At 49.4% G+C, this 27,971-nt stretch overlaps 1 protein-coding gene across 1 annotated transcript; it reads left to right on the forward strand.

Moving 5' to 3' along the window:
• Window positions 1-27,971, forward strand: SDHC (succinate dehydrogenase complex subunit C). The gene is made up of 6 exons (XM_048511693.1): window positions 1-89; window positions 10,650-10,706; window positions 11,871-11,972; window positions 16,873-16,934; window positions 21,673-21,836; window positions 26,934-27,971. Exons 1-6 carry the CDS (start codon window positions 10-12, stop codon window positions 27,036-27,038), a joined length of 570 nt encoding a protein of 189 aa, XP_048367650.1. The 5' UTR covers window positions 1-9; the 3' UTR covers window positions 27,039-27,971.

Raw genomic sequence — 27,971 nt, forward strand, 5'->3', positions numbered from 1 at the left:
GGCTTCTTGATGTCATTCTGTCGCGCCCTCCCCATTTCCGCTTGGGGGAAGGCGTGGATTCTTGGCAAGATGGCGGCGTCTTTGTTGAGGTGACTGGAGGGGACGAGCAAGGGGGACCGGGGGTGGAGAGGCGCAGGCTTCAGTCTGGGCAGGGCAGTGGGGTGAGGAGGGCGGCCCTGAGTGGGAAAGGTGCGCGCAGGGCTGACATTGACCGCCTTTTGCTGTGGGTCTGTTTCCGAGCCTGCAAGCAAGTCCACATTCGTGCATGCATTTGTGACCCTGAGGACGTGCAAGGGGTTTTGTGTGCGCCCCTGTGCCAGGCACACCCTTATGTGCAGAGGTGCGCAAACACCGAAGCGTGCATATGCAGAAACCAGGCATGTGTGTGTTGCATCTTTATAGTGCACACAGAAACGCGCACATGAGGTTTTTGGCACTGTGAAAGGGTGCATCCGTTATGTAGCCCGGTATTCAAGGTTTGTCTTCCCAATACATGGCGAAATGCTTACCCAGGCTTGTGGTATTGGCCAGTACGTGTGGGTGTGAAGTGCTGTCAAGTTCTTCTGACTCATGGCGACCTTATGAATCGATGCCTGCCAGAACATCCTGATCACTAATCCTTAAATATTTTCATAGATTTGTTCGTTTGTGTTGAGTGCCGTCAGACCACTTCTGTCGTATGACAACCATATGAATCAGTGCCCTCCAAAACCACCTGCCATTACCAGTCTTGCTCAGGTCTTGCAAACTGAGGCCATGGAGATTTGACTCTGCGTCTCCTGGATCCTAATCTTCCTAGTGGCTTAATGAAAATGTCAATCCAGTGTGTGGCAGCGGTGAAAGAAACTCCAGTGAAAGAACTCCATGCTGGGGATTAGTGGAAAAGGGATTGAGAATAAAGCATCCAGTATTTTAATTTCCACTTGTTGTGTGGCCTTATCTGGAACACTGTGCAGTTTTGGGCAACCAAGGTGGTTATGGGATTGGGATGCTTTTCTTGTGAGGAAAGGAAGAGATTAGAACTTGGGGGCACGCAATGAAATTGAGGGGCAATAAGCTCAGGACAAGCATACATGGCTTTAAGTGGGGATTAGATGGAAGACAGGTCATCAGTGGCTACTAGCCACTGTGATAGAGGGAACACACATATTCAGACGAAGAGTTTTGGATTTATACCCCACCTTTCTCTCCTGTTACAAGGCTCAAGGTGGCTTACAAGCTCCTTTCCCTTCCTCTCCCCACAACAGACACCTTGTGAAGTAGGTGGGGCTGAGAGAGGTCCAAAGAACTGTGACTAGCCCAAGGTCACCCAGCAGGAATGCAGGAGTGCGGAAACACATCTGGTTCACCAGATAAGCCTCTGCCACTCAGGTGGAGGAGTGGGGAATCAAACCCAGTTCTCCAGATTAGAATCCTCCTGCTCTTAACCACTGCACCACACTGGCTCTCCTCTGAATCCCAGTCATTGGAGGCAACATTGGGGAAGGGCTTGGCCTCCGTACTGTATGCGTTGTTCCTCATGGTAACTGGTTGACTTGCTGGATTAGATGGACTTTTGGTCTGATCCTGCAAGGCTCTTCTTACATTCTTTATTTACTTACTTTATATATTCCTTTAGTTTCTCCTAATGGGGGTCCAAAATGGCTTATATTTTTCTTCTCCATTTTATCCTCACAACAACCCCGTGAGGCTTAGATTGTTCACTGGCTCAAGGCCACCCAGCAGGCTCCCATGTCAGAGGATTGATTTAAGGCAGGGTCTCCCAAATCTTAGCCCTCCTCTAACCACTACAAACACTGCCTTTCTTATCTTTCTCTGTGTGAATGTAAGTTTCTGTTGCTGGGGGTGTGCATTGGTTTGTATATTTAGCCTGATGTGTTTTGTTTTCTCAGATACACATGCCAAAATGTGTATGTGGGTTCTGTACATTGCAGTCATGGATCTGTATTCATTGATTCATGTTTGTATGTGCAAACCAAGATATGTGCATAGGTTTCTGGCACTGTTATCACATCTTGTGTGTGCACATCATTGTGATGCAAATGTGCACAACATGAACGCATTCGTAGGTTTGTGGCAGCTGGGATTATGCATAAATTGGAATAAGCTCAGGAGCAGCAGCAGCAGCAGCAGCAGGCCATTGCTTTCACATCCTGCATGTGAGCTCCCAAAGGCACCTGGTGGGCCACTGCGAGTAGGAGAGTGCTGGACTAGATGGACTCTGGTTTGATCCAGCAGGCTCTTTCTTATGTTCTTAAGCTTGCTTACGTGCCTGTATATGAACCCTGTGTGCGAATGCACTCAGTCTGAAAGGTATTCTTAGGTTTGTAGTGGTCGGTGTGTGCTTAATGTCTGGGGCCTCTTTGGGTTTCTGAGTCTTCCTTTATTCCTTCGTACTTCCTTGCTTGCAATAGTGGATAACAGAGGCATGTCTGGCCTTCGCTGCGAAGGGAGGGGCAGTAGTGCTGTGATGTGTTTGTTCATCTCTTGTATGTAAGTGTAAGCTCAAATTCATATGTAGATTTGTATGGTGCATGAGCATTTTGGTGTGTGTTCATTCCCAAACAAATATATGTGGGACTGAGAATCAGTAACTCCATTTAAACATATGTTCTTGTGGGTGTGTATATATATACACACACAGAGAGATCCATGACTGCAATGTACGGAACCTACATAAATATTTTGGCTTGTGTGTGAGAATGCAAAATATATCAGGTTAAATACACAAACCAATGCACATCCCCAGCTTCAGAAACTTACATGCACACAGAGAAAGGGAAAGGCAGTGTGTTAGGTAGTGGTAGTGTGTTAGAGAGGAGAACTAAGATTTGGAGACCCTGGCTTAAAACATACTTTGTGCACACAGTGTGAAATGCAGACAGAGATTTGTTCCTGTATGTATACAGGTCAGTTTTCACAAGCATGTCTGTCATTTGTAGAATGTGTCATTTCAGCTAGAATGTGCAAGTGGGCCATACAGATATAACTCCATGGATTGAATTTGGAATGGTGGTTCAAAAGAAATTCATTGGTTATCCCCAAGTGTAGTGATATCCAGCCCTGACCTGAATAGCCTGGCTAGTTTGATCTTAGAAGAGCCAGCATGGGATAGTGGTTAAGAGCAGTGGTCTCTAATCTGGAGAACTGAATTCGATTCCCCACTCCTCCACGTGAGCAGCCGCTTCTTCTCTGGTTAACAAGATTTGTTTCTTCCACATGAAGCCTGCTGGGTGATCTTGGGCAAGTCCCAGTTCTCTCTGAACTCTCCTAGCCCCACTTACCTCACAAGGTGCCTGTTTTGGAGAGAGGAAGGGAAATGAGTTTGTCAACTGCTTTGCGACTCCTTATGAATGAGAAAAGCCGGGTATAAACCCGAACTCTTCTTCTTCAAATAGAGTTGGCCCTGGCTAGTGCTTGAATGGGAGACCACCAAGGAAGTTCGCGGTTGCTATGCACAGACAGGCAATGCCAAGCCACCGCTATCCCTCTCTTGCCTTGAAACCTCCAGCGGGTTGTAAAAGTCAGCTGCAACCAGAGATGTCGAATTGTGTTATGTGCCTGTGTGAATCAATCCCAAATTAGATCGATTCTGTTATTTTGGCACTGCCCTGATCTTGGCTTATCCTGATGCCTTGCTCTGATTTTGCATTTCATCTTCTGATTTAATTATGTTGTTTGTTCTATTTGTCCTTCTATTATGTTGTTTGTTCCTTCTATTAGGGCTGTTTTTATTCTATTATTTTATTATCTTCATAAGCTCGAGGTACAAATTCTTTGGAGAAATATATGTGCTGCAGAGAGTAAATTACCTTGTCAGGCTCATCGCTGTCAGCTGATATGTGTGTGGGGAGTCTGTGGCCCCCCCCCAAGGTGTGGGCAACCCCACGGCTTCAGCCTGAAGGTTCATGTGTGGGTAAAGTGAAGCCACATTGCAGTGGGCTTCTGGCAACCCCATTGGGTTTTCAAGGCAAGGGATGTTCGGAGGTGGTTTGCCATTGCCTGCCTCTGCGTCATGACCCTGGTATTCCTTGGTGGTCTCCCATCCACAGACTAACCAGGGTTAGCTGGCGAACCTTTGGCACTCCAGATGTTATGGACTACAATTCCCATCAGCCCCTGACAGCATGGCCAATTGGCTGATGCTGGCAGGGGCTGGCAGCCAATTGGCCATGCTGGCAGGGGCTGATGGGAATTGTAGTCCATAACATCTGGAGTGCCAAAGGTTCGCCACCACAGGCTTATGAGATCGGATTAGATCAGGCCAGCCTGGGCTATTAATTTCACAGTGCCTGAAGGTTTACCATCCAGGAAAAAAGAGTTCTGTTTGATTCTGTTGAATGTGTGGACTCTTATAGTCAAAAGCCAGCCACATCGTATGGCTTGTAAGTCATATCTTCCCAAATGCAGGTACCTCTCCTATGGGGAGTTTAAGAACTATTTATTGATTTCTTTACTGACAGGCTCCTTTCTGCATCAACAGGCCCAGGGGATAACATACAACAGCAAAATCAGCCATCATCCCAATAGGTTACATCACCAGGTTTCAGTGCCGTCACTAATAACTGCTGGGTGGGAGTCAGTCAGGAAGGAATAAGTGTAAAGTGACAAACATAATCAGTACCAGGAAAGAAAATTAAAAGGGACGGGGCAGGGAGAACCTATTGCTGCCCTCAACCATGTGGCGTAGTGGTTAAGAGCAGGTGCATTCTAATCTGGAGGAACTGGATTTGATTCCCCGCTCTGCCACTTGAGCTGTGGTGGCTTATCTGGGGAACCAGATTAGTTTGTGCACTCCAACACACGACAGCTGAGTGACCTTGGGTGACCTTTGGAGCTCTTTCAGCCCCACCCACCTCACAGGGTTTTTGTTGTGGGGGAAGGGCCCTTTGTGTCTCCTTACAGGAGAGAAAAGGGGGATATAAGTCCAAACTCTTCTTCTTCATGTGCCCTGTGGAACACCTCGGCTGAATTGAAGCAATCCTGCTGAATTGAAGCAATCCTGCAGGGCCCAACTGTATCCAGAGGTTGGCCCCCGATTCATGTTTGCAGGGGAGTTCACCAAGAAAGTCCACGGTCGCTAACAGAGGAAGGCTGTGGCAAACCACCTCTGTTCGCCTCTTGCCTTAAAAACCCACCGTTCAGTTGTGGCTTGACGGCATTTCCCACTACCGATCAAAGTGGAAGGCCCTGGCTTTTGAGTAAACATGCAGAAGCTCTTGGGTTGTCTTGGATGTGGCACTGATACAGAACTGTCTGCCCTCAACTGGGTGGTCCATAACTGGATGGTCCAGGGTAGCCTGACCGTGTCAAATTTCAAGCTAGGGCAGCCCTGGTTAATAGCTGACTGGGAGACCTCCCAAGAAATACCAGGGTCGCTATGGAGAGGAAGACAATTGCAAACCACCTCTGTTTCATCTGTGGTTTCAAAACTCTACGGCACAGGTGTCAGACTCGCGGCCCTCCAGATGTTATGGACTACAGTTCCCATCATCCCCTGCCAGCATGATGCTGGCAGGGGATGATGGGAACTGCAGTCCATAACATCTGGAGGGCCGTGAGTTTGACACCTATGCTGGGGTTGCCCTAAGTCAGCTGTGACTTGATAGTACTTATTGTATATAAATTATAGTCCAATGGTAAACAAGGCTCTGGAAGCCAAGCACAAGTGGTTTTCGCGATAAGAATTCCTCTTTCAAAGGATTTTTCTTCACTCCTCATTATACTTGACTCTCAGCGTCTTGTTTAAAATCATATTAGAATATCAAGAGAAGTTGTCTTGAATTGAGATGTGTTTTTCTCCCTGTGTTCAGAGTTCTATTGTAATTTATATATAATAGGTGATTATTGTTTTTATTGCACTGTGACACTTTATTATACATTTCATAAACATTTAGTGGTCGTCTTGTTGTATACAGCAGGGAGTGAATTGTATTTGTATTTCATTTGTACTTGCCGCTCCTCGGTTTGGTGTTTTCTTTACTTGATAGTGCTTCACGAACAGAGATAAAACTGCCTGGTGGAACGCTCTTTCTCCAGCTGTCCGGGCCCTGCGGGATCTTGGTGAGTTCTGCAGGGCCTGTAAGACCGAGCTGTTCTACCGGGCTTTTGGAGAGGCTGGCCGCTGATGTGGCACCCCCCTTTGGAGGTCCCCCCCTTGATGGTCCCCATAACATCTGTGGGACCTACCGTTCCCACCTTGGGAGGGTTTAGCTGTCGGACGCCATATATTATATTATATCATATATTGTTTATTGGGACTCTTTATATTTTAATGGGGCTTTTAGCTGTTTTAACCTTAATAGAGCCATACATATGTGTATTTATTTTTTGTAAATTGTTTATGTTTTTAGATTGTACTCTACTTATATATTTAAAATGGTGTGCACCGCCCAGAGCCCTTCGGGGGAGGATGGCATATTAGACAGACAGACAGACAGACAGACAGACAGACAGACAGACAGACAGACAGACAGACAGACAGACAGACAGACAGACAGACAGACAGACAGACAGACAGACAGACAGACAGACAGACAGACAGACAGACAGACAGACAGATAGATAGATAGATGGGAAGATAGATGGGAAGATAGATGGGAAGATAGATGGGAAGATAGATAGATGGGAAGATAGATGGGAAGATAGATAGATAGATGGGAAGATAGATGGGAAGATAGATGGGAAGATAGATAGAAAGATGGGAAGATAGATAGATAGATGGGAAGATAGATAGATAGATAGATGGGAAGATAGATAGATGGGAAGATAGATAGATGGGAAGATAGATAGATGGGAAGATAGATGGATAGATAGATGGATAGATAGACGGATAGACAGACGGACAGACAGACAGACAGACAGACAGACAGACAGACAGACAGACAGACAGACAGACAGACAGACAGACAGACAGACAGACAGACAGACAGACAGACAGATAGATAGATAGATAGATAGATAGATAGATAGATAGATAGATAGATAGATAGATAGATAGATAGATAGATAGATAGATAGATAGATAGATGGATGGGAAAATAGATAGATAGATGGATGGGAAAATAGATAGATAGATGGATGGGAAAATAGATAGATAGATGGGAAGATAGATAGATAGATGGGAAGATAGATAGATAGATGGGAAGATAGATGGGAAGATAGATAGATAGATGGGAAGATAGATAGATAGATGGGAAGATAGATAGATGGGAAGATAGATAGATAGATGGGAAGACAGACAGACGGGAAGACAGACAGACAGACAGACAGACAGACAGACAGACAGACAGACAGACAGACAGACAGACAGACAGACAGACAGACAGACAGACAGACAGACAGACAGACAGACAGATAGATAGATAGATAGATAGATAGATAGATAGATAGATAGATAGATAGATAGATAGATAGATAGATAGATAGATGGATGGGAAAATAGATAGATAGATGGATGGGAAAATAGATAGATAGATGGATGGGAAAATAGATAGATAGATGGATGGGAAAATAGATAGATAGATAGATAGATAGATAGATAGATAGATAGATAGATAGATAGATAGATAGATAGATAGATAGATAGATAGATAGATAGATAGATAGATAGATAGATAGATAGATAGATAGATAGATAGATGGGAAAATAGATGGGAAGATAGATAGATAGGTGTGAAGATAGATGGATGGATAGATGGATGGATAGATTCTCCTAGTTTCTCCTAGCTAGCGTTGTTTTGTCCCTGCACCATTGCTTTTTCCGTGCTCCTGTCTTTCCTTCCTGCTGAGAACCGAACCCGACTTGGAAGTTGCGGGTCTGGTCAGGAGGAGGGGCAGGTGGCTGGGAAATAATGCTTTGCTCTGTGCTGGCGATCCTCGGCCCCAACACGTTCTTCAGAAGAAGTAGATTCCAGCCCACATCTGCAAACTCTTTGAGCTTCGGCAGGCGGGCTTGTGAGTTTGTTGGGGAGTGTGGGTTTTTAAAAAAATCTCTTTCGTGCCGGCGGGTCACCTTTGAACGTGGACCTGAGAACTGCTTGACCCGATCTGCCTAGAGAGCCTGTGGGGACGTCTGCGTGTGAAACAAAAATTGAAACCCGTAATTTTCCTCTTCTCCACGCTGTGGGTTTGCGACTTAATGCGATGCTCTCTCAGCTGTGACAGTGACCTGCCATCTCGCCAGCGCTTAGCGGGTGACAAACGGCGGCGGCGGCGAAAGAGCGCAATAAAAGCAAGTTTGTTTTTGGATCCCCCCTCCCGCCCGCCACGATAGGAGAATTGCAGACTCTCCATTCTTCAGGCCTTCGGCTCCATCAGCATGAAATGACTGCTCTTTGCTTGGCTGGTTCCCCTTTAGAGGAAAACTTGACTACGTGGCCTCAATAGTTTGGTGTTCTGAAAGCATAAAGGGGGACATTTTCCTTTTACAGCAGAGATGGCTGACCTCTGTATTTTGGGGGAGGGTGTCGTGCGTAGCAGCAGTGGCATAGGAGGTTAAGAGCTCGTGTATCTAATCTGGAGGAACCGGGTTTGATTCCCAGCTCTGCCGCCTGAGCTGTGGAGGCTTATCTGGGGAATACAGATTAGCCTGTACACTCCCACACATGCCAGCTGGGTGACCTTGGGCTAGTCACAGCTTCTCGGAGCTCTCTCAGCCCCACCTACCTCACAGGGTGTTTGTTGTGAGGGGGGAAGGGCAAGGGGATTGTAAGCCCCTTTGAGTCTCCTGCAGGAGAGAAAGGGGGGATATAAATCCAAACTCTTCTTCTTCTTCTTCTGTAGAAGCTGGTGTAAGCCATAGTGGTTAAGAGCCGCAGATGCTAATTTGGAGAACAAGGTTCAGTCCATCCACATCAAGAAGAAGAGAAGAAGAAGAAGAGTTTGGATTCATACCCCACCTTTCTCTCCTGTAAGGAGACTCAAGGTGGATTACAAGCTCCTTTCCCTTTCTCTCCCCACGACAGACCCCTTGTGAGGTAGGTGAGGCTGAGAGAGTTCCAAAGAACTGTGACTAGCCCAAGATCACCCAGCAGGAATGTAGGAGTGTGGAACCACATCTGGTTCACCAGACAAGCCTCTGCCTCTCAGGGGGAGGAGTGGGGAATCAAACCCAGTTCTGCAGATTAGAATCCACCTGCTCTTAACCACTGGCTCTCGAGAGTAGCAGACGCAAATTTGGAGAACCAGGTTCAAGCCCTCCACATGAAGCCTGCTAGATTCTCACCAGACTTTCTCAGCCCATGTTCAGGTAGGCAATGGCGAACCACCACTGAACGTCTTCTGCCTTGAAAATCCTACAAGGTTATCATGTGACTCGACAGAAAAACCACACACGGTGTAAGGATAGGAACTGTCTGGATTCTCTTCCCTGAAGCGACCGGCTCAATAATGAAGTTGCTGATGCCTAAAAGTAAAAAAATGCAATGCTGGACAAATTCCCCAGAGGTCCTTTGGGGTTCCTCAGCTCTCTGTTTTTCCCAGGAAATGTGGAAGAAAAAAATACGGCAAAATCAATACGAATACCTTCCATATCTGTGAGATGTTTAATTAACCTGCACACCTGGATTATGTTTTTGGTAGGGTCAGATCTGAGCTGCCCCTTGCCTCTGTGCCAGGTTAGGCATCCTTGTTCTGCTGTCACGGTTCTATTTTTAGCAGTAGCATAGGTGGATAAACAGTCCAAGGGAGGGGCTGTGGCTCAATGGTGAAACATCTCTTTTGCAGGTAGAAGGTTGCAAGTTCAATTCCCGACATCTCCGGTTAGAACTGATCAGCTGGTTGGTGAGGGGGGCGACTTTTAACCTGAGGCCCTGGAGAGCTGTAGTCAGACTGAGCAAACAGTACTGATCTTGTCGAAGGCTTTCACGGCCGGATTCAACTGGTTGTGGTGGGTTTTCCGGGCTGTGTGGCCGTGGTCTGGTGGGTCTTGTTCCTAACGTTTCGCCTGCATCTGTGGCTGGCATCTTCAGAGGTGTATCACAGACACAGTGTGTAACGGACTTCCCTCTGTGATACACCTCTGAAGAGGCCAGCAACAGATGCAGGCGAAACGTTAGGAACAAGATCCACCAGACCACGGCCACACAGCCCGGAAAGCCCACCAGAACCAGTATTGGTCTTGTTGATCAATGGTCTGACTTGGTATAAGGCAGTTTTATGGGTCCTTTTTTTAAAAAAGTGTTCCCCCTTCCCAAAGAAATACAGCATACCTCTTGAAGGCCTGGAATGGAAATTTTATTTCTACCCTCCCCTCCCCTGGTGAATTGCGCTCAGGGTGGCTTATGTTAATATATGATACACATTTAATATAAAATTATAAAATGTAAAACCACCGTTTGCATTAAAACGCCACTAATGAATAATGCAGTCCCCTACAAACTGCTGCTTAATTCCAAAAGGTATCTCCTTTATAGCATTGGTGTGGGGGGAAGCACTTATGAAACATGGCTCTGCCTCCACACAGCCTCCGGCAGGACATGCTGCCCTCGGTGTTCACGATATAACTTTATTCAGTGTTTTCCAATGTGCTTTATGTGACAACAGCCCTGACAGGTAGGCCGCTACAATGGCTCACCCACCACGTTGGCGGCTGACTGCATGGATGAATATTCACCATCATGAATGGAACTGTTGCTTTTGTCTTTCAGGTTAGCTGGCCGGCGGTGCCTCTGCCTCCGTTTGGGCCCTGGATTCTCCATGCAACAGTAAGTTTCTGGACTGCGAAAGGATAATTAATTCCCCCCCACCCCAGTTGCTTCACGTAGAAAGTAATGATGTTGTGAATCAAGCAATATTTGCAACTGTAGCTTAGCTTTGAGCCCTTGCTGCTGCTGCCCTTGCTGCAACAGTGGCGCAGTGGTTAAGAGCAAGTGCATTCTAATCTGGAGGAACCGGGTTTGATTCCCCGCTCTGCCACTTGAGCTGTGGAGGCTTATCTGGGGAATTCAGATTAGCCTGTGCACTCCCACACATGCCAGCTGGGTGACCTTGGGCTAGTTACAGTTCTTTGGAGCTCTCTCAGCCCCACCCACCTCACAGGGTGTCTGTTGTGGGGTGGGGGAGAGAAAGAAGATCGTAAGCCCTTTTGAGTCTCCTTACAGGAGAGAAAGGGGGATATAAATCCAAACTCTTCTTCTTCTTTCCCCAAATTTCTGCATCGGTTCTGCAAGGCCACATTGTACCCCTTGCCTCATTTATTTTACTGGGCTTATATCTTGCCCTTTTCCATTCAAGGGCAGGCTCAGGGTGGCTTGTAATAAAAGACTACAAAAACGTACATTTAGAAGAAGTAGTAGTGTTTGGATTTCTACCCCACCTTTCTCTCCCATAAGGAGACTCAAGGCGGCTTCTTGATAGCAAAGCAACCTTTGTTGTATTTAAAATTAAAACAAAATCTTACATGCTTAGAGACAACCATTGAGATTAACAAATAAACACTTCGTAGATACGTTGATGGTTATAATGAACATAGATGGATTCCGCACAGTATATTTGTAACGCAGTCTTTATAAATGAACTTGTTTTCCCTTGGGAAAATCCACTGTAGACTTCCGACCTTTGGCCTAAAATGGGAGTTAGCGCCAGATCCATGCCCCATGGACAACGCTGTTCTGGGCAGCTTTGGGCTCGCTCCCTCTTTCAAGACAAGTTGGCAGAGGAGGCTCATTCTTATTGCCTCTCTCCTCCTGGGCTTCCCAGAAGGAATCTGACTGGCTGTCCTTGCAGGAACAAAGGGGTGCTAGAGCAGTCCGACCCTGCAGGGCCTTCTGTTCTTCTCAGAGGGGGCTGAGGCCTTCCTGCTTTGTTCTCTTCGCCCCTGCCTTGCTAGCAGCCCCTCTGACTCGGTCTCGCCTGTGTTTCTCTTCCAGCGTGGCCCCCATGGGGACAACGGCAAAGGAGGAGATGGCCCAGTTCTGGGACAAGAACACTCGCTCGAACCGCCCTCTGTCCCCCCACATCTCCATCTACAGGTCAGTTGCCGTGTTTTCGGGAGGCAGCAAGCGCAGGATGTGCGCATGGGGTGCAGTCAGCAGAACTGCCTTTTGTTTCTTTCACCTTTGAGGTCAGATTCCGCAGAGCCATTCCGCCAACAGCCGCAGTGGAGTCATAGAGGTGGAAGGGGCCATATAGGCTATATTGATCTGGGATTGCAAATGAGCTGAGATTGAGCTGAGATTGCAAAAGCAGAACAGGTGCTTGGGTGGGGGTGGGGGGAGCAGCAGCAGTAGTGTGCGGGGTGGGGGGAGGTGGTGGTGGTGGTTGCTTTCACCTGCATGTGAGCTCCCAAAGGCACCTGGTGCGCCAGTGCAAGTAGCAGAGTGCTGGACTAGATGAACTCTGGTCTGATTCAGCAGGCTCTTTCTTATGTTCTTATTGTCCAAACCCCCCCCCCCCCCCAGTTCGATGCGTCTGCCTAGAACGTCTTGGATGAGAGTTTGTCCAGCCACTGCTTAAAAACTGGGGGAGCTCACCTCCTCCCCAGGCAGCCAATTCCACTGCCGAATTATTGTGTCGCCCCTTACCTGGGTGCAAAGCGCCTTCACCAAATGCCGTACGCTTTTTGCACCAGGGGAAAGAACCACCATTCGCAAAATGCATCGGTGTGATCCAACCCCGTGAGTGTGTTCTGCCCCTCTGAGGAGCAGCTAGATTCAGATCCAGTCACACGAGACTTGGGGGGTATGAGCTTTCAAGCGTCAAAGCTCCCTTCATTAGATACAAGTGGGAATGTAGGTCCCTCAGCCCTTATTTCCTCCCACTTTCTGGCTGAGATGTAAGCGCTCTTCATTTCTACTTATATCTGATGAAGGGAGCTTTGACTCTCGAAAGCTCATGCACCATAAGAACATAAGAAAGAGCCTGCTGGATCAGACCAGAGTCCATCTAGTCCAGCACTCTGGTACTCGCAGTGGCCCACCAGGTGCCTTTGGGAGCTCACGTGCAGGAGGTGAAAGCAATGGCTTGCTGCTGCTGCTGCTGCTGCTCCAGAGCACCTGGTCTGCTAAGGCTTTTGCAATCTCAGATCAAGGAGGATCAAGATTGGTAGCCATAGATCGACTTCTCCTCCATAAATCTGTCAAAGCCCCTTTGAAAGCTATCCAGGTTAGTGGCCATCACCACCTCCTGTGGCAGCATATTCCAAAATATTTGAATCCTCACTCCTACACATGAAGCCTGCTGGATGACTTTGGGCTGGTCACAGTTCTCTCAGAACTCTCTCAGCCCCACCTACCTCACAAGGCATCTGTGGGAAGACGTGGTTCCTTTTGTCAATCCTGAGCGTACTGGGAATAAAATGTAGCCCTTCTGCTTTCCAGTGCAAAAATGAGCTCTTAAAGTCAAGATGGGATGTCTGACTGTGAACTTTCTGAATATATTTAATTGGGTACAAGACATATCATGTACAAATATTGACAAATAGTTCCCCAAAAAGCATAAATTCAGCCAAGTTTAATAATGCAGTAGCATTTTTGGTGCAAACCTGTTCAGACTAGTACTTAAAATGCACAATAAATTTTGTCATAAAATCAAACCATAAAAATGCCAAATTCTACATCTGGGATACATTTAATTTGAGAAATGATGTACATTCCCCAAAATGTGCCTTGACTGACATATTCTAGAGTCGATCATTTGGAGGCCAGTAGCTTCTAGTAGATTTTTAGCTTGTCCTTCTTCCAAGTCAGGTGATATACATGGATCTTTTTTCCCCTGTTCTGCCCTTGCAACAACCCTGTGAAAATCTCGTTGGTCTCTGAGGTGCTACTGGACTCGACTGTTGCTTTTCTACAGCAGACCAACGTGAAGAAGAAGAAGAGGAAGAGGAGGAGTTTGGATTTATATCCCCCCTTTCTCTCCTGTAGGAGACTCAAAGGGGTTTACAATCTCCTTGCCCTTCCCCCCTCACAACAAACACCCTGTGAGGCGGGTGGGGCTGAGAGAGCTCAGAAGAACTGTGACTAGCCCAAGGTCACCCAGCTGGCATGTGTGGGAGTGTACAGGCTAATCTGAATTCCCCAGATAAGCCTCCACAGCTCAGGCAGCAGAGCTGGGAATCAAACCTGGTTCCTCCAGATTAGAATGCACCTGCTCTTAACCACTACGCCACTGCTGCTGTCTTCCTGAAGCTATCTGAGAAAAGTTGCTGCGGGATCTCTTGTTTTATTCTTGCACTGTCCCGTCAGCCTAAGAGGTGTCAATGGGCCAAAAGTCACCTGACACGGGTTGCAGTTAAGCCAAAATATGTCCTCCCATTTTCCCAAAATCTGATCTCCCACCTCTGCTCTAAAACCAGCCCCTGGCCACTGTGGAATGTAAAACTTGCTGTCTGCGTGGCATTCCACAGGTCAAATGTAATGTTCTGGGAGAGATTTGGGCACCTTGATTGCGCTGCTGCGTAAGGGAGCCCAGTCGTTGCCAATCTCTGCTGCTTTCTCTTTAGCTCTGTGCCTTTTCCCCCCTTCCGCCGCCCTCCCGGGATTCCTGCTGTTGTGGTTGTGTCGTTCTTCAGCCGCCTCCGGAAATTCTTCGGGCCGTTCTTCTTCTCCTCTGGCTGGATTCCTTGCATAATTCTGAGCGCAGCAGCAGAACTCGCTGGGAACAGACCAGGGGCTGCTCCTGATCTCCTTCTGGAGTTTCTCATCACAAGCAGAGGGTCTGTGGGATGGATCCGGCAGCTCTTACGGCAGCTGCCTTCCCTGGTGCAAGGAGCTTTCCCCTAATGCAAGCAGAACCTTTTTGCCTAAGAGGAAAGTTCCCAGTAGCGGGGAAAGGCCACTGCCGATAGAAGGAATGGGCCTATGGCAGGGGTCTGCAACCTGCGGCTCTCCAGATGTTCATGGACTACAAATCCCATCAGCCCCCGCCATCATGGCCAATTGACCATGCTGGCAGGGGCTGATGGGAACTGTAGTCCCATGAACATCTGGAGAGCCGCAGGTTGCAGACTCCTGGCCTATGGAATCCTGCCTACTTTTGCAGGCTCTTCAGATCTTTCCCCAAACCTGCAGCTTGCTGTTCACAAAGTTACACGCCAGTTTAGCTCAGTGGCAGAGGCTGTGCCTCACTTGCAGGAGGCTCCAGGTGGCCCCTCTGGTTGAACCGTAGCCGGTGCTGGGAAAACCAGCGTGAGGTAGTGGTTAAGAGCAGGTGGACTCTTATCTGGAGAACCGGGTTTGATTCCCTGCTCTGCCGCTTGAGTTCTGGAGGCTTATCTGGTGAACCAGATTAGCCTGTGCACTCCCACACACGCCAGTTGGGTGACCTTGGGCTAGTCACAGCTTTTCGGAGCTCTCTCAGCCCCACCTATCTCACAGGGTGTTTGTTGGACACAGGGGAAGGGCAAGGAGATTGTAAACCCCTTTGAGTCTCCTTACAGGAGAGAAAGGGAGGATATAAATTCAAACTCCTCCTCTTCCTCCTCCTCTGGCGAGCTGGATTTGTTTCCCTGTTCCTGCACATGAAGCCTGCTGGGGTGGCCTTGGACCTGTCATAGTTCTCTCCGAATTCTCTCAGCCCCAACTCCCTCACATGACGTCTGTTGTGGGGAGAGGAAAGGAAAGTTGTCAGCCACTGTGACCCTTTTAGGAGAGGAAGAGGGGGAGGAGTATAAACGCAAACTCCTCCTCTTCCTCTTCCTCTTCGGCCTGTCAGAGCAGATAATATTGTATCCTTGAACACATGGAGAGCCACCTTACACTGGGCCAGGTTATCAAGAAGGCTGACAAAAGGCCCAGTAACAGGATGAATATTTACAAGTTTCATACGATAAATTATCCAAATGTATTAAAGTGACTGGTTGTCCTCAACGAGGGCCAGAGCCTTTTCAGCTCTGGCCCCAGCCTTGTGGAACACCAGCCATAGATGCGGGCAAAACACTGGGAGGTGAAACTACCAGAGCATCGTCACAGGACCCAGGAATCCCACAACAGCCAGTTGATTCCAGCTGCGAAAAACTTCAACCATACACAAAGCCGGCTCATTGTGAACAGACCGTCGGACTCTTGAGGTCAGCGTTGTGTACTCAGACTGGCAGCTGCTCTCCAGGGTCTCAGGCGGAGGTTTTTCACGTCACCACCTACCTGATCGTTTTACCTGGAGATGCTCGGATCTGAACCCGGGACCTGCAGTATGCAGAATACCGCAGGTTTTGGGAAGAACCTTTCTGCGCCGGATGATTTGGAGAGCTGCCGTGAGTCCCAAGGAGGAAGGGTGGGGCTAGTCGGCTCAGTAGGTTGACTCTTTCTGAGGCTGTTACCTTTTGTGCTCGTTGGGCCAGCACACTGGAAGGTGGGAAGAGGTTGACTTCCTGGCTTGGGTCTCTGTTCATTGGTGCATGCCTCCTTTGCAGAGAATCCCAAGTTCGTTCTAAAACAACTTCAGATGAAAGGGTCTGGGAAAGATGCCACGCCTCCCTCAGCTGATAGGCAGTGGTCCAGAACTGGGTTGGACCACCCACCTAAGATCAAATCATGAACTTTTTAAAATGAGAAGTTCAGTTTTTAAAAGGGCAAAGTAAGAGAAAGCAGAGCCCTGGAGAGGGGAGAAATTTCATTCATTCATTCATTCATTCATTCATTCATTCATTCATTCATTCATTCATTCATTCATTCATTCATTCATTCATTCATTCATTCATTCACATTTGTTCCCCACTCTTTACCACAGTTTCAGAGCGGATTGTTATTCAATTTAAAAACCACTCTCCCCCAACAATTGGGGCTCAGAGCGATGCACCAAAAAATAGATGTGCACAGTGAAAAATGGGGCCCCTGTTTGTCAGTTGTGGCTGGTGGACAATCAGGAAGGTGGTGAGGACTACAGTTTTGGGTCAGCTCCAAATATCATATTTTCCTGTTTTTTCCCTTTCAGGTGGTCTCTGCCTATGATGATGTCCATCACCCATCGTGGCACTGGGGTCGCAATGAGTTTAGGTACTTGCATTTTCTGTGTCGGTTCCATATGGTCCTGCAGTTAGGAGAAGCATCTGCGGGTCATCTGTTGACTCCATGTACTCTGTGCTTAAGGTGGCATTTTTCGTTGTGATCTCCATAGGCCATTTATGCCCTTACATCTTGCCGCGACGTTTGCCTTCAACTGAGCCGCAAGATTTTCCCCCACCGTCTGTGCTTTGAATTTTGCATTTCCCTTTCCTGCCTTTTGTTCTGAATCTGCTGCAATGCCTCCCTGTCATCTATTTTCTCCCCCCACCCCATTTCTGAATGGATTTCCCCTCTCCTTTGCATTAGTGAACAAACTTTAGGGCAAAAAAGCACATGCCGAACTGATTGTGTGCTCTTTGTCAATTTCGCCTAGTATTTGCTGGTGAAACTCTTAAGAAGAAGGAGTTTGGATTTATATCCCCCCTTTCTCTCCTGTAAGGAGACTCAAAGGGGCTTACAATCTCCTTTCCCTTCCCCTCACCCCCAACAAACACCCTGTGAGGTGGGTGGGGCTGAGAGAGCTCCAAAAAGCTATGACTAGCCCAAGGTCACCCAGCTGTTGTGTGTTGGAGTGCACAAGCTAATCTGGTTCACAAGATAAGCCTCCACAGCTCAAGTGGCAGAGTGGGGCATCAAACCCGGTTCTCCAGATTAGAGTACACCTGTTCTTAACCACCACACCACGCTGGCTCTAAGAAAGATATAATGTGTCTGCAGTTAACAAACATATCTTTGCCTTAGAGTTTCACTTGCAAATAGTCAGCAAAACAGGACGCACCATCAGCTTGACTTGTGTTTTGTTTTGGGTTTTTTTAGTCCTAAAGCTAGTTCACTAATTCAAAAGGAGGGGGGGGGGGATCATTTAAAAAACAGAGCCAGGGGCAGAGGGAGAAAATGGCCGATGAAGAGGGTTTTGTTCAGCCATAGTGTATGGAATAAATTCAGCTGCAGAGACCAGAGAGAAAACAACAGTGTGGGGGATGCAAAGGAAAGAGCCAAACGGGCACGGAGCAGGTGGATGAAATGGAGGAACGATCCCCTTCGTGGGTGGGAGGAGATGGGAGGGAGGGAAGACCATAACCCGAGGCGGGCATAGAACACTCTTTCTGCGTCACGTTCCTGGCAAAGCGAAGAAACCGGAAAAAACAAGTCAGGAAATGTGGCGGGACAGCGGCAGCCAAGACCAAATAAACCTGCCACCCAGTCTGCTACAATTCAATTTAGCGAAGGATCAATGCCAGCGCACAAAAAAGCTGCGAGCGGGGGAGTGCACAAAAGCGTAGCTGACACAGAGCAAACAGAACAGCAGCGCCGGAGTAGGAGAAGAAAACAAGCCCGGTGGCTGGAGAACAAAACGAAGTGTCCATCAAGGTAAATCCTTGCAGGAGTCTCCAGAGACTGTGCAAAGTGCAGAGTTCCGAGGATTACCCAGATGGGGCATTCCAGGTCTTCAGCCGCTAAGCAAAGCGGCGTCTGCTTCGTCGGTGGCAACGTCGTCGTCGGTACTGTGAAGCCGCCCACTGGTGGGAGTTCTGAGCCTTTATATGGAATAGGCTGAGACATAGGCCAGGTGTTCCTGGGGCTAGGCCTGTGGTGGCGAACCTTTGGCACTCCAGATGTTGTGGACTACAATTCCCATCAGCCCCTGCCAGCATGGCCAATTGGCAGGGGCTGATGGGAATTGTAGTCCATAACATCTGGAGTGCCAAAGGTTAGCCACCACTGGGCTAGGCAGTAAAGGGATTCTCAGGCCGCTCTGCAAAGCTTATCAAGGGCTGCTTAGCAAGAAGAGCGGTAACGGCAGAGAAGCTGACTCGAGCTACGGCTCGCCGACGGTTGTTGATCTCCCTGCGCAAAGCACAATCATGTAGAAAACTGGGAGAGCTTTAAGATATACCCATGGCTCTCCTGAGACAGAGGAAGAGGAGGAGGAAGAGGAGGAGGAAGAGGAGGAGGAGGAAGAGGAAGGAGGAGAAGGAGAAGGAGAAGAAGAAAAGAAGAAGAAAGGGAGAAGTAGTTTGGATTTATACCCCACCTTTCTCTCCAGAGGTGGAGCTACCGGTGGATCGGGGTGGGTTTTTTTGCACTGGGCGCTTGCCTGCGGGCCCCCCCCCCAGGAAAATCGCTCCTGCGGCACCCCCCTCTTGCACCCCCATGGCACGTTTCCCCCCACACTTACCTTAGTAAAACAGTGCAGTCTGAAGAAGCGGCCTGTTCCCTTCAGGCTGAAAACGGTCTGGTGAAACTTGCGAGCCCCACGGTCTCATGGGAAGTGTAGTTCCCACCAGACTGTTTTCAGCTTGAAGGGAACAGGCTAGTAAGATGGGGGGGGGCAGACACTGGCAGTGGGGGGCGGGTGGAAAACACAGAGTTCACGCCAGGCGCACTCTGGCCCAGCTCTGTTTCTCTCCTGTAAGGAGACTTAAGACATTTTATAAACTCCTTTCCCTTCCTCTCCCCGCAACAGACACCTTGTGAGGCAGGTGGGGCTGAGAGGGTTCTGGAGAACTGTGACTAGCCCAAGGTCACCCAGCAGGAATGTAGGAGTGCGGAAACACATCTGGTTCACCAGATAAGCCTCCGCCACTCAGGTGGGGGAGTGGGGAATGAAACCCGGTTTTCCAGATTAGAGTGTACCTGCTCTTAATCACTACACTACAGGGTGTGGGCATCCCCAACGTGACCCAGAGCATTCCTCGCTATCCTCTGTAGCAGCCTGCGGGTTCTGTGACATGGGAGCCAATACTGAAAGAGCTCCCAGAAAGTAGAAAACTTGCCAGCAAGTGCACTTGAGCAAACCTGAGCATATCTTTCCTACACAGCCCCAGGAACATTTGGGATATGTCTTAACCTATTGGCTTGATTGCTTTTAAGTTTCACCTGCACCGTCACATCAAAAGGCACTTCGCGCCAGGTGTCTTTCGCTTTCCCAACGTGCGTGTTAACGGCTGGCGGAACGACCCCACAGGATCCGACGCAAACGTTTCAACGACACAATCCAAGCACGGGGCTCTTCCGGTTGGAATGACGCAGGAAGCGCCGTCCCCTTTGGCCCTGGCTGCCTCCTCTCGCCAGATGGCTCTCGAACAGCCAAGCCCAGCGTAGGGCGAGCGAAACCCCTCCCTTCCGACCTCACGCACAGCCCCTGGTCAAGCTGGCAATTGCAGAGGGCGAGCGAAGCAGATGTCGAAGCGACGAACGCCGCAGCTGGGATGAAGGGCAGGCTTCTTTTCTGGCCGTGGTTGCAGGTGGAACCATCAGGGAGGGGGGCGCTGACCGAGTGGCCAGGCAGGGAGAAGGGATCAGTCCGGGTTGCCGCTTTGGGCAGCTCTGCTGTCGTTCCCGTTGCCTCCCCTGGCTGGCATCCTTTTGGGAAGCGCCATCTGGAGAAGCCTGGCAGCCTCCAAGTGACACGGAGAAGCGCTCTGGCAGCTCTCCTGGTCGGCACAGATGCTCGGGTCGAGCTGTCTCTACACGTGCCAGCTTCCCCCCCTCGTGGATGCCCGCCTGGCTCTGTGTCCGGCTCTTCTCTGTTTCGGGACTCTCCTCTTGCCCGATCGGTTGAAACGCCAGCGATGGTTTGTCCGGGAAAGAAAGCTTCCCTGAACGGGCAGAAGGAGAGGGCAAGATACCCACCGTGTCCTCTTGCTTGAAGCTCTTGGGGGGCCCTCCTCCAGGTAACGCTTCTCACAGCTGTGTCCTTGAAGTTGAGCTGGAAGATCTGCGGGGGCTGATCTAGTTTAATTTAAGATTAAAGCCTGGTTTTGAAATCCTGGTAGGCCGGTTTTGAAAGATGAAGTTGTGGTTTAGAGAGAGAGGAGGGCCAGTGAAAGTTAGCAAGAGAATGCCAAAAAACAAAGCCCAAGACAAGTGGCTGTTGTGGATTTTCTGGGCTGTGGGTCCGTGGTCTGATAGCGTATTGGCATAGTTGTTAAGAGCAGGCGTACTCTAATCTGGAGGAACTGGGTTTGATTCCCTGCTCTGCCGCTTGAGCTGTGGAGGCTTATCTGGGGTATTCAGATTAGCCCGTGCACCAGCTGGGTGAGCTTGGGCTAGTCACAAATTCTTTGGAGCTCTCCTGGAGCTCTCTCCGCCCCATCCAGGGTGTTTGTTGTGGGGTGGGGGAGAGAAAGAAGATCATAAGCCCTTTTGAATCTCCTTACAGGAGAGAAAGGGGGATATAAATCCAACTCTTCTTCTTAGCTCCTAATGTTTCACCCACACCTAGAAGAAGAAGAGTTTTGATTTATATCCCCCTTTTTCTCTCCTGCAAGGAGACTCCAAGGGGCTTACAATCTCTTTCCCCCACCCACAACAAACACCCTGTGAGGTGGGTGGGGCTGAGAGAGCTGGCATGTGTTGGAGTGCACAAACTAATCTGGTTCCCCAGATAAGCCTCCACCTCCAGTGGCAGAGCGGGGAATCGAACCCGGTTCCCCAGATTAGAGTGCACCTGCTCTTAACCACTATGCCACGCTGGCTCTCGTCTTCAGAGGCACTGTGACATGCCTCTAAAGATGTCAGCCATAGATGCGGGTGGAATATTAGGGGCCTTTGGATCTTTTGGACGAGGGGAAGGGGATTTTCATAGTGCTCCTCAGGTCCCTTGGAGCATTTCTTCATAACAGCAGGCGTGGCCATGCTTTGCAAGGACCTAAGAGAGTGTGAAGAATCTCAGGAGAAGAGGATGCTGGCTTGTCTCGTTTATCCTTTGTGGCTCTCTTTGCAGGTGTGTCTCTCTTTGGCTTGAGCGCCCTGGTTTTTCCAGGCCATTTCCCTGACTCTTTGGAGTTCATCAAGTCCCTTCACCTGCCGGCGGCACTCATCTACTCGGGCAAGTTTGCCTTGGCTTTCCCCCTGACCTACCACACCTGGAATGGACTCCGACACCTGGTAAGGGGGGACTGCGGGGGATGCAGGGGCCGGGTGGGCTGTTTGCATGAAGAGAATTCTGATCTGGGTCCCACAATGCCATTGTGCTAACGTTCATGCTGTCCCTGAGAGCCAGCGTGGCGCAGTGGTTAAGAGCAGGTGCTCTCTAATCTGGAGAACTGGGTTTGATTCTCTGCTCTGCCACTTGAGTTGTGGAGGCTTAGCTGGTGATCCAGAATAGCTTGTGCACTTCAGTACATTCCTGCCGGGTGACCTTGGGCTAGTCACAGTTCTTCAGAGCTCTCTCAGCCCCCACCCACCCCCTTCGTCACAAGGTGTCTGTTGTGGGGAGAGGAAGAGAAAGGAGATTGTAAGTCCCTTTGAGTCTCCTTACAGGAAAGGGACTATTTAAATCCAAATTCTTCTTCAAACTCTTCTTCTAAGTGCTTTGATGAGAACAGTGCCGTTAGAGCATAGGTGTCAAACTCGCGGCCCTCCAGATGTTATGCACTACAGTTCCCATCATCCCCTGTCAGCATGCTGGGAACTGTAGATCCACCTGCTAACATCCTGGAGAACGAGACCAACCCACTTGAGATTATTCTGACAAGGGAACCAATTCACGGGATCTAGCCTTCCACATTTGCAAAATTTTGCTCGAGCTGCCGTCGTTCAGTTCAGTTTCCTGCTTGCTGCTGGCAGACTTCCAGACTTAGGAGCGCATCCTGGCAGGGAGTCGGAGAAAGTAGTGATCCGCAAATCACTCCAGAAAATTGAGTCGTCTGCAGTGTTTTTCATTTATCCTCTTGCCCGGACGTGCTCGTGTTCAGCCATCGGGAACCTCGGGTGAAAAGAACCAGCTGCCTTCCTAACGCTTCCTCGCCCAGAGACAGTTTTCTTCCTGCTGCAAACAAGTGGCATTCACCAACCTGGCACAGCTCATCCGAATTGGCAGAAGACGAGGGATCAAAAGGTGCCAGGCTGGCCGTAGAGAGAGAACAGCCGGCCCAGAGGATTGGTTTTGCAGACCCAGAGAAGACCGAAAGGTGCCTGGGCCTTTGCTGAAAGGCAGAACTCCGGTTTCTCTTTTCACACCATGTGAACCGCCAACCGAAGGGCATTGTGGCTATTGTTACAGGTGGTAGATGTTGGCTTCTGCTAGAAAGGTGGGATTCGGGGCGGGGGCTGAACTAACAGAGGCCCCAGAGTTTGCAAGCCTGAGTTGTGTAGACTTAACAGGATGGAATAGGGCAGCCGGGGAAAGGAGGAGAAGCCATCTGAGAGGGGGGTTCCAAATGTAACATGGTGGAAGAGTGAAGCTACAGCGAGGATCTAGCCAGAAATAAACTCAGAGCTTTACAAAAAAAACCCTGGGAGTTTTACGCTGAGTGCCGCAGAGGAGAAAAAGCAGAGAGATGTGAACATGAAATTCCTTTACACCCTTTGTCCAACTATTTCAGCAGCCCTTTGGGATTTTGAGCACAGAAAGGCCTTTCTCAGCACCTGTGACTTAATATGCTTTAGGAGTGTAGTGGTTCAAAGCAGGTGCACTCTAATCTGGAGAACTGGGTTTGATTCCCCACTCTGCCACTTGAGCTGTGGAGGTTTATCTGGTGAGCTAGATTAGCTTGTGCACTCCAGTATATGCCAGCTGAGTGAGCAGCAGTGGCATAGGAGGTTAAGAGCTCGTGTATCTAATCTGGAGGAACCGGTTTGATTCCCAGCTCTGCCGCCTGAGCTGTGGAGGCTTATCTGGGGAATTCAGATTAGCCTGGGAACTCCCACACACGCCAGCTGGGTGACCTTGGGCTAGTCACAGCTTCTCGGAGCTCTCTCAGCCCCACCTACCTCACAGGGTGTTTGTCGTGAGCAGGGAAGGGCAAGGAGATTGTAAGCCCCTTTGAGTCTCCTGCAGGAGAGAAAGGGGGGATATAAATCCAAACTCCTCCTCCTCCTCCTCCTCTTCTTCTTCTTCTTCTACCTCTTCTTCCTCCTCCTCTTCCTCTTCTTCTACCTCTTCTTCCTCCTTCTCCTCTTCCTCCTCTTCTTCCTCCTCCTCTTCCTCCTCCTCTTCTTCTTCTACATCTTCCTCTTCTTCTTCCTCCTTCTCTTCCTCCTCTTCCTCTTCTTCTTCTTCTTCTTCTTCCTCTTCTTCTTCTTCTTCTTAATGCTGGGGACTGGGCCTTCTCTGCCTGGTGGTTGCTTATCATGGAGTCACCCCAAAAGCCATATTTTCCCAGTCCAGCCGCCCTTTAAACTGGAGATGCCAGGCACTTAACCTGGGACCTTTGGTGTGCCACGCATGTGCTCTGTTGCTGAGCCACGGCCACGGCCCCACACAGTTGGGATTGAGCCCTGTTGAACCCAGTGGGGCTTAGTGCTGATGATATAAAACAGACAGGGTGAGGCAACACGTCTTGAATAACCCATTTCCAGCTTTGCTGACGGTGACAGAAATATGGATTTGACTCTGTGCGCTCTTGTGGTTTTTTAAAAAAATCGACGCTAGTAGGCTTTCTCGACTGGAGATTATTAGTATTTTTTTTTTGCAGCAGGCGAAGTTTTCTGCAAAAGGTCAGGCTCGGGACCCAGGCAGACTCATCCCCCATTATCAGCATCCTTTCCTGTCGTTCCCTGTGCTGTGAGCTGGTGCTTCTCAAAGCGATTAAAACTGTCCGCCTTTTATATTTTGCTCGGAATAAACTGTTCCAAACGCTCCTTCGGGGACTCGGCAGCAGTCCCTTGAGAGGAGCTGCCTGTTTGGTGCTTGCCCTCGGCTGAGACTAGAGAAAAACACTATCCCCGGGAGAAGCGTCTGGTGCGTGAGCCCATTCCCCTCAGAAGCAAGACTGCAGGGACCAGGCGCGGACTCCGCAGCTGGGCTGATGGGCATTCCGGGCCTCCCCAGATAAACTTCTTGGCCTCTTTTTCGTCTCCAGACGAGGCTCCGGTTTCCTTCCCCCGCTGTGCTTTGTCTTAAAGAGGATTGCAAATGCCTTAACAGTCCAGGTGCTTGGGAGCAACAGCCGCAGAAGGCCATTGCTTTCACATCCTGCATGTGAGCTCCCAATGGCACCTGGTGGGCCACTGCGAGTAGCAGAGAGCTGGACTAGATGGACTCTGGTCTGATCCAGCTGGCTTGTTCTTATGTTCTTAAAGAATCTGGAAGCCCCGCTGGTTGAGAACGAGGCACAAACAGGTGTTCCTTCTGCCAGCGTGGCGTAGTGGTTAAGAGCAGGTGGATTCTAATCTGGAGAACTGGGTTCGATTCCCCACTCCTCCACCTGAGCAGAGGTCTCTTGTGTGGTGAACTGGATTTGTTCCCGCGCTCCCCCATGTGAAGCCTGCTGAGTGACCCCTCTCAGCCCCACCTGGGAGCCAGCGTGGTGCAGTGGTTAAGAGCAGGTGGATTCTAATCTGGAGAACCGGGTTTGATTCCCCACTCCTCCACAGGAGTGGCGGAGGCTTATCTGGTGATCCAGATGTGTTTCCGCACTCCTGCGTTCCTGCTGGGTGACCTTTTTCGAAACTCTCTCAGCCCCACCTGCCTCACAAGGTGTCTGTTGTGAGGAGAGGAAGGGAAAGGAGCTTGTAAGAGAAAGGGGGGATATAAATCCAAACTCTTCTGGGGGAGAGATGTATGCCAGTTGATGGGCACCAGTCTGGAAAAAATGGCCTTTCTTTGTGTGCATCAGGGTGCCCTTGGGCATTATTATTCAGAGGTAGACTGCCTCTGTATTTGGAGACTTTGTATAGCTGCCATGATCAAGGTCTATTCTTTGACAGTGGAATATGGTGTCTTGAAGGGGGGTGGAGTCTCCTTCTTTGGAGGTTTATAAACAGAGGCTGGATGAACATGTGTCAGGAGTGCTTTGATTGTATGTTCCAGTGTGGCAGGGGTCAGACTGATCTCTCCATACTCTATGATTCCTTCATGACGCTGTCACTTCTTATGATGCAGTTTGCCTGAATTGATCTGTGTGGCTTTCATGTTTTCATCATTTAATATAATTCAAGTCAATAACCTTTATTAGGCATACAGAATTTTAAAAAAGGTGTTGCAGTGAGTAAATATTAAACAGGTCATGTTCCCTTCTGTTTTAATATATAGGTGCTGATTTAGTTCAGTATCCACTGGGGGCAGCTGACTTCCCAATACCGGATCACCTTATGGTAGATGCCATAAATTGAACCCGGCACCTTCTGTGTGCCACGCATATGCTCTGGGGCTGAGCCGTGAATCCTCCAACCATTTTTATTCATTTATCTATTTATAATCATTTTTATATACCGCCCCTCCCCCAAAGGGCTCTGGGCGATGAACAACACAATAATAGCAATTCAACAATTCACATTAAAACCCCAATTAAAACGGATTAAACAAATTTATCGACATCCAGCATAAAACTTCAAAAGGCTTCATAAACTTCATAAAACTTCCTTGGGGCCTGTAAGGCCAGACTGTTCGCGGACCTTTAGAGGGACCGACTGGCTGATGCCCTTCTTGGCTCTTACATCCGGACGCAAGACCATCTGATGGGACTGCGCCCGATTCTCCCTTTGGGAAAGGATTTAATAATGGGTAGCTGGGCGCCACCTACATCTATAATTATCAGCATCACAGTTAGTCTTTCGCTGCTTTTATAGATTTTAATTAAATTATGATGGTTTTATGATTGTATTTATTATATGTTGTACACCGCCCGGAGCCCTTCGGGGATAGGGCGGTATAAAAGTCTAAAATATAATTAAATAAATAAAATAAAACTTCATAGGCCCACCCTGGAAAGAACAAACCCAGAGAGTTGGGCCCTGTAAAAGTTGAGGGTCCAGAGTGTAAAGGGGGGGGAAGAGGAGGGCATACATCAGCGGCCGGCCCCTCCAGCGGTGGAACAATTAGGTCTACAGGCCCCCTGCGGAACTCTCAAGATCCCACTTGAGACCCGGATCGCTGTAGTGGGATAGTGTTCCACCAGGCAGGGGCCAGGGCTGTAAAGGCCCTGGCCCGGGTAGAGGCCAGCTGCATCATTTGATCCCCCCCACCCTAAGAAGCCCCCAGGAGTGGGGATGGCCACAGTTCACACGCTTGCTGTAACTCCTCCCTGCTCTCTCTTGCAGGCTTGGGACATGGGCAAAGGATTCAAGATACCGCAGGTCTACCAGTCCGGCACCTTGGTCCTGACGCTGACTGTTTTGTCTTCCATCGGGATCGCAGCAATGTGAAGTCCAGAGGCAGGGGCCCCACCCTCGGAAGCCTTCTGCTCCTTCACTTCATGGACATTTTGATCAATTGGGGTCTCGTGGGAGAGAGCATGGGGGGAGGGAGAGGGGGTGCAGGGGGGGCAAGCTCTTCCACAGACGGACACGCACTTGTAAATCAAAACGAAGCCATTCTTCGCAGGATGATTGTCGACCCTCCTTTTGCCGTGTCCCACGCTCGAGGGCACCTTCCCCAAGATGGGATACCCCGGACACTCGACGGCTACGGATCCCCGTGTAGCGATTGGCTGAGAAGCCAGCCTACCCACAATGCGTGGCGAGCCACCGCTTCGCCTGCGGCTTCATGAAACCTGCGTCTCCCTCAGCCGCTGCCTCAGAGCGTGAGACAATACCAGGCTTTGTACCCAACCGGGGGAGGAGGGCGCTCCAGCAGTACAGCGTGTGAGCGAGCGTGTGGGTATATTTTTAAAAGGACAACTGTCCCCATTGATGGCTGGCAGCGGTGGCGGGGCCTCGCTTAACTGTCACCAATGCCTCTCAGAGCTTGGCGCTAATTCGGCCTTTGGCCCGCTTTCACTACATAGCTCTGCACCGTCGCCGCCAGCGTTGCCCTGACAACTTGCTGACACGATGCATTGCTTTCTTCGTAGGTGTGGATCTCTTGCCAGCCTTATGAAACACCAGCAGAGGGAAGGAAGTGATGTATTTTCGGGGTAGCGTATCGGGGCAACGCCTGTGCCGGCCCCAAATCTCTCTGGCGGAGTGGGGGGGGGGGGGCTGACCAGACAGGCCTACTTCAGATCTTTTTGAGGTTCCTCAGCTTCTGTCTGACAAGAGCCACCCTCTAAACCGTAGATGTCAAACTCGCGCCCCTCCAGATGCTATGGACTACAGTTCCCATCATCCCCTGCCAGCGCCGATGCTGGCGGGGATGAT

This window comes from Sphaerodactylus townsendi, linkage group LG01, assembly GCF_021028975.2.
Source record: "Sphaerodactylus townsendi isolate TG3544 linkage group LG01, MPM_Stown_v2.3, whole genome shotgun sequence".
NCBI lineage: Eukaryota > Metazoa > Chordata > Lepidosauria > Squamata > Sphaerodactylidae > Sphaerodactylus > Sphaerodactylus townsendi.

Bases quoted from the DNA above. Each gene is read 5' to 3' on its own strand.
- SDHC (XM_048511693.1), top strand. From the start codon at position 10: ATGTCATTCTGTCGCGCCCTCCCCATTTCCGCTTGGGGGAAGGCGTGG. The intron at 90-10,649 runs GTGACTGGAGGG...TTTGTCTTTCAG, and splicing joins ATGGCGGCGTCTTTGTTGAG to GTTAGCTGGCCGGCGGTGCC. The intron at 16,935-21,672 runs GTACTTGCATTT...CTCTCTTTGCAG, and splicing joins TGGGGTCGCAATGAGTTTAG to GTGTGTCTCTCTTTGGCTTG.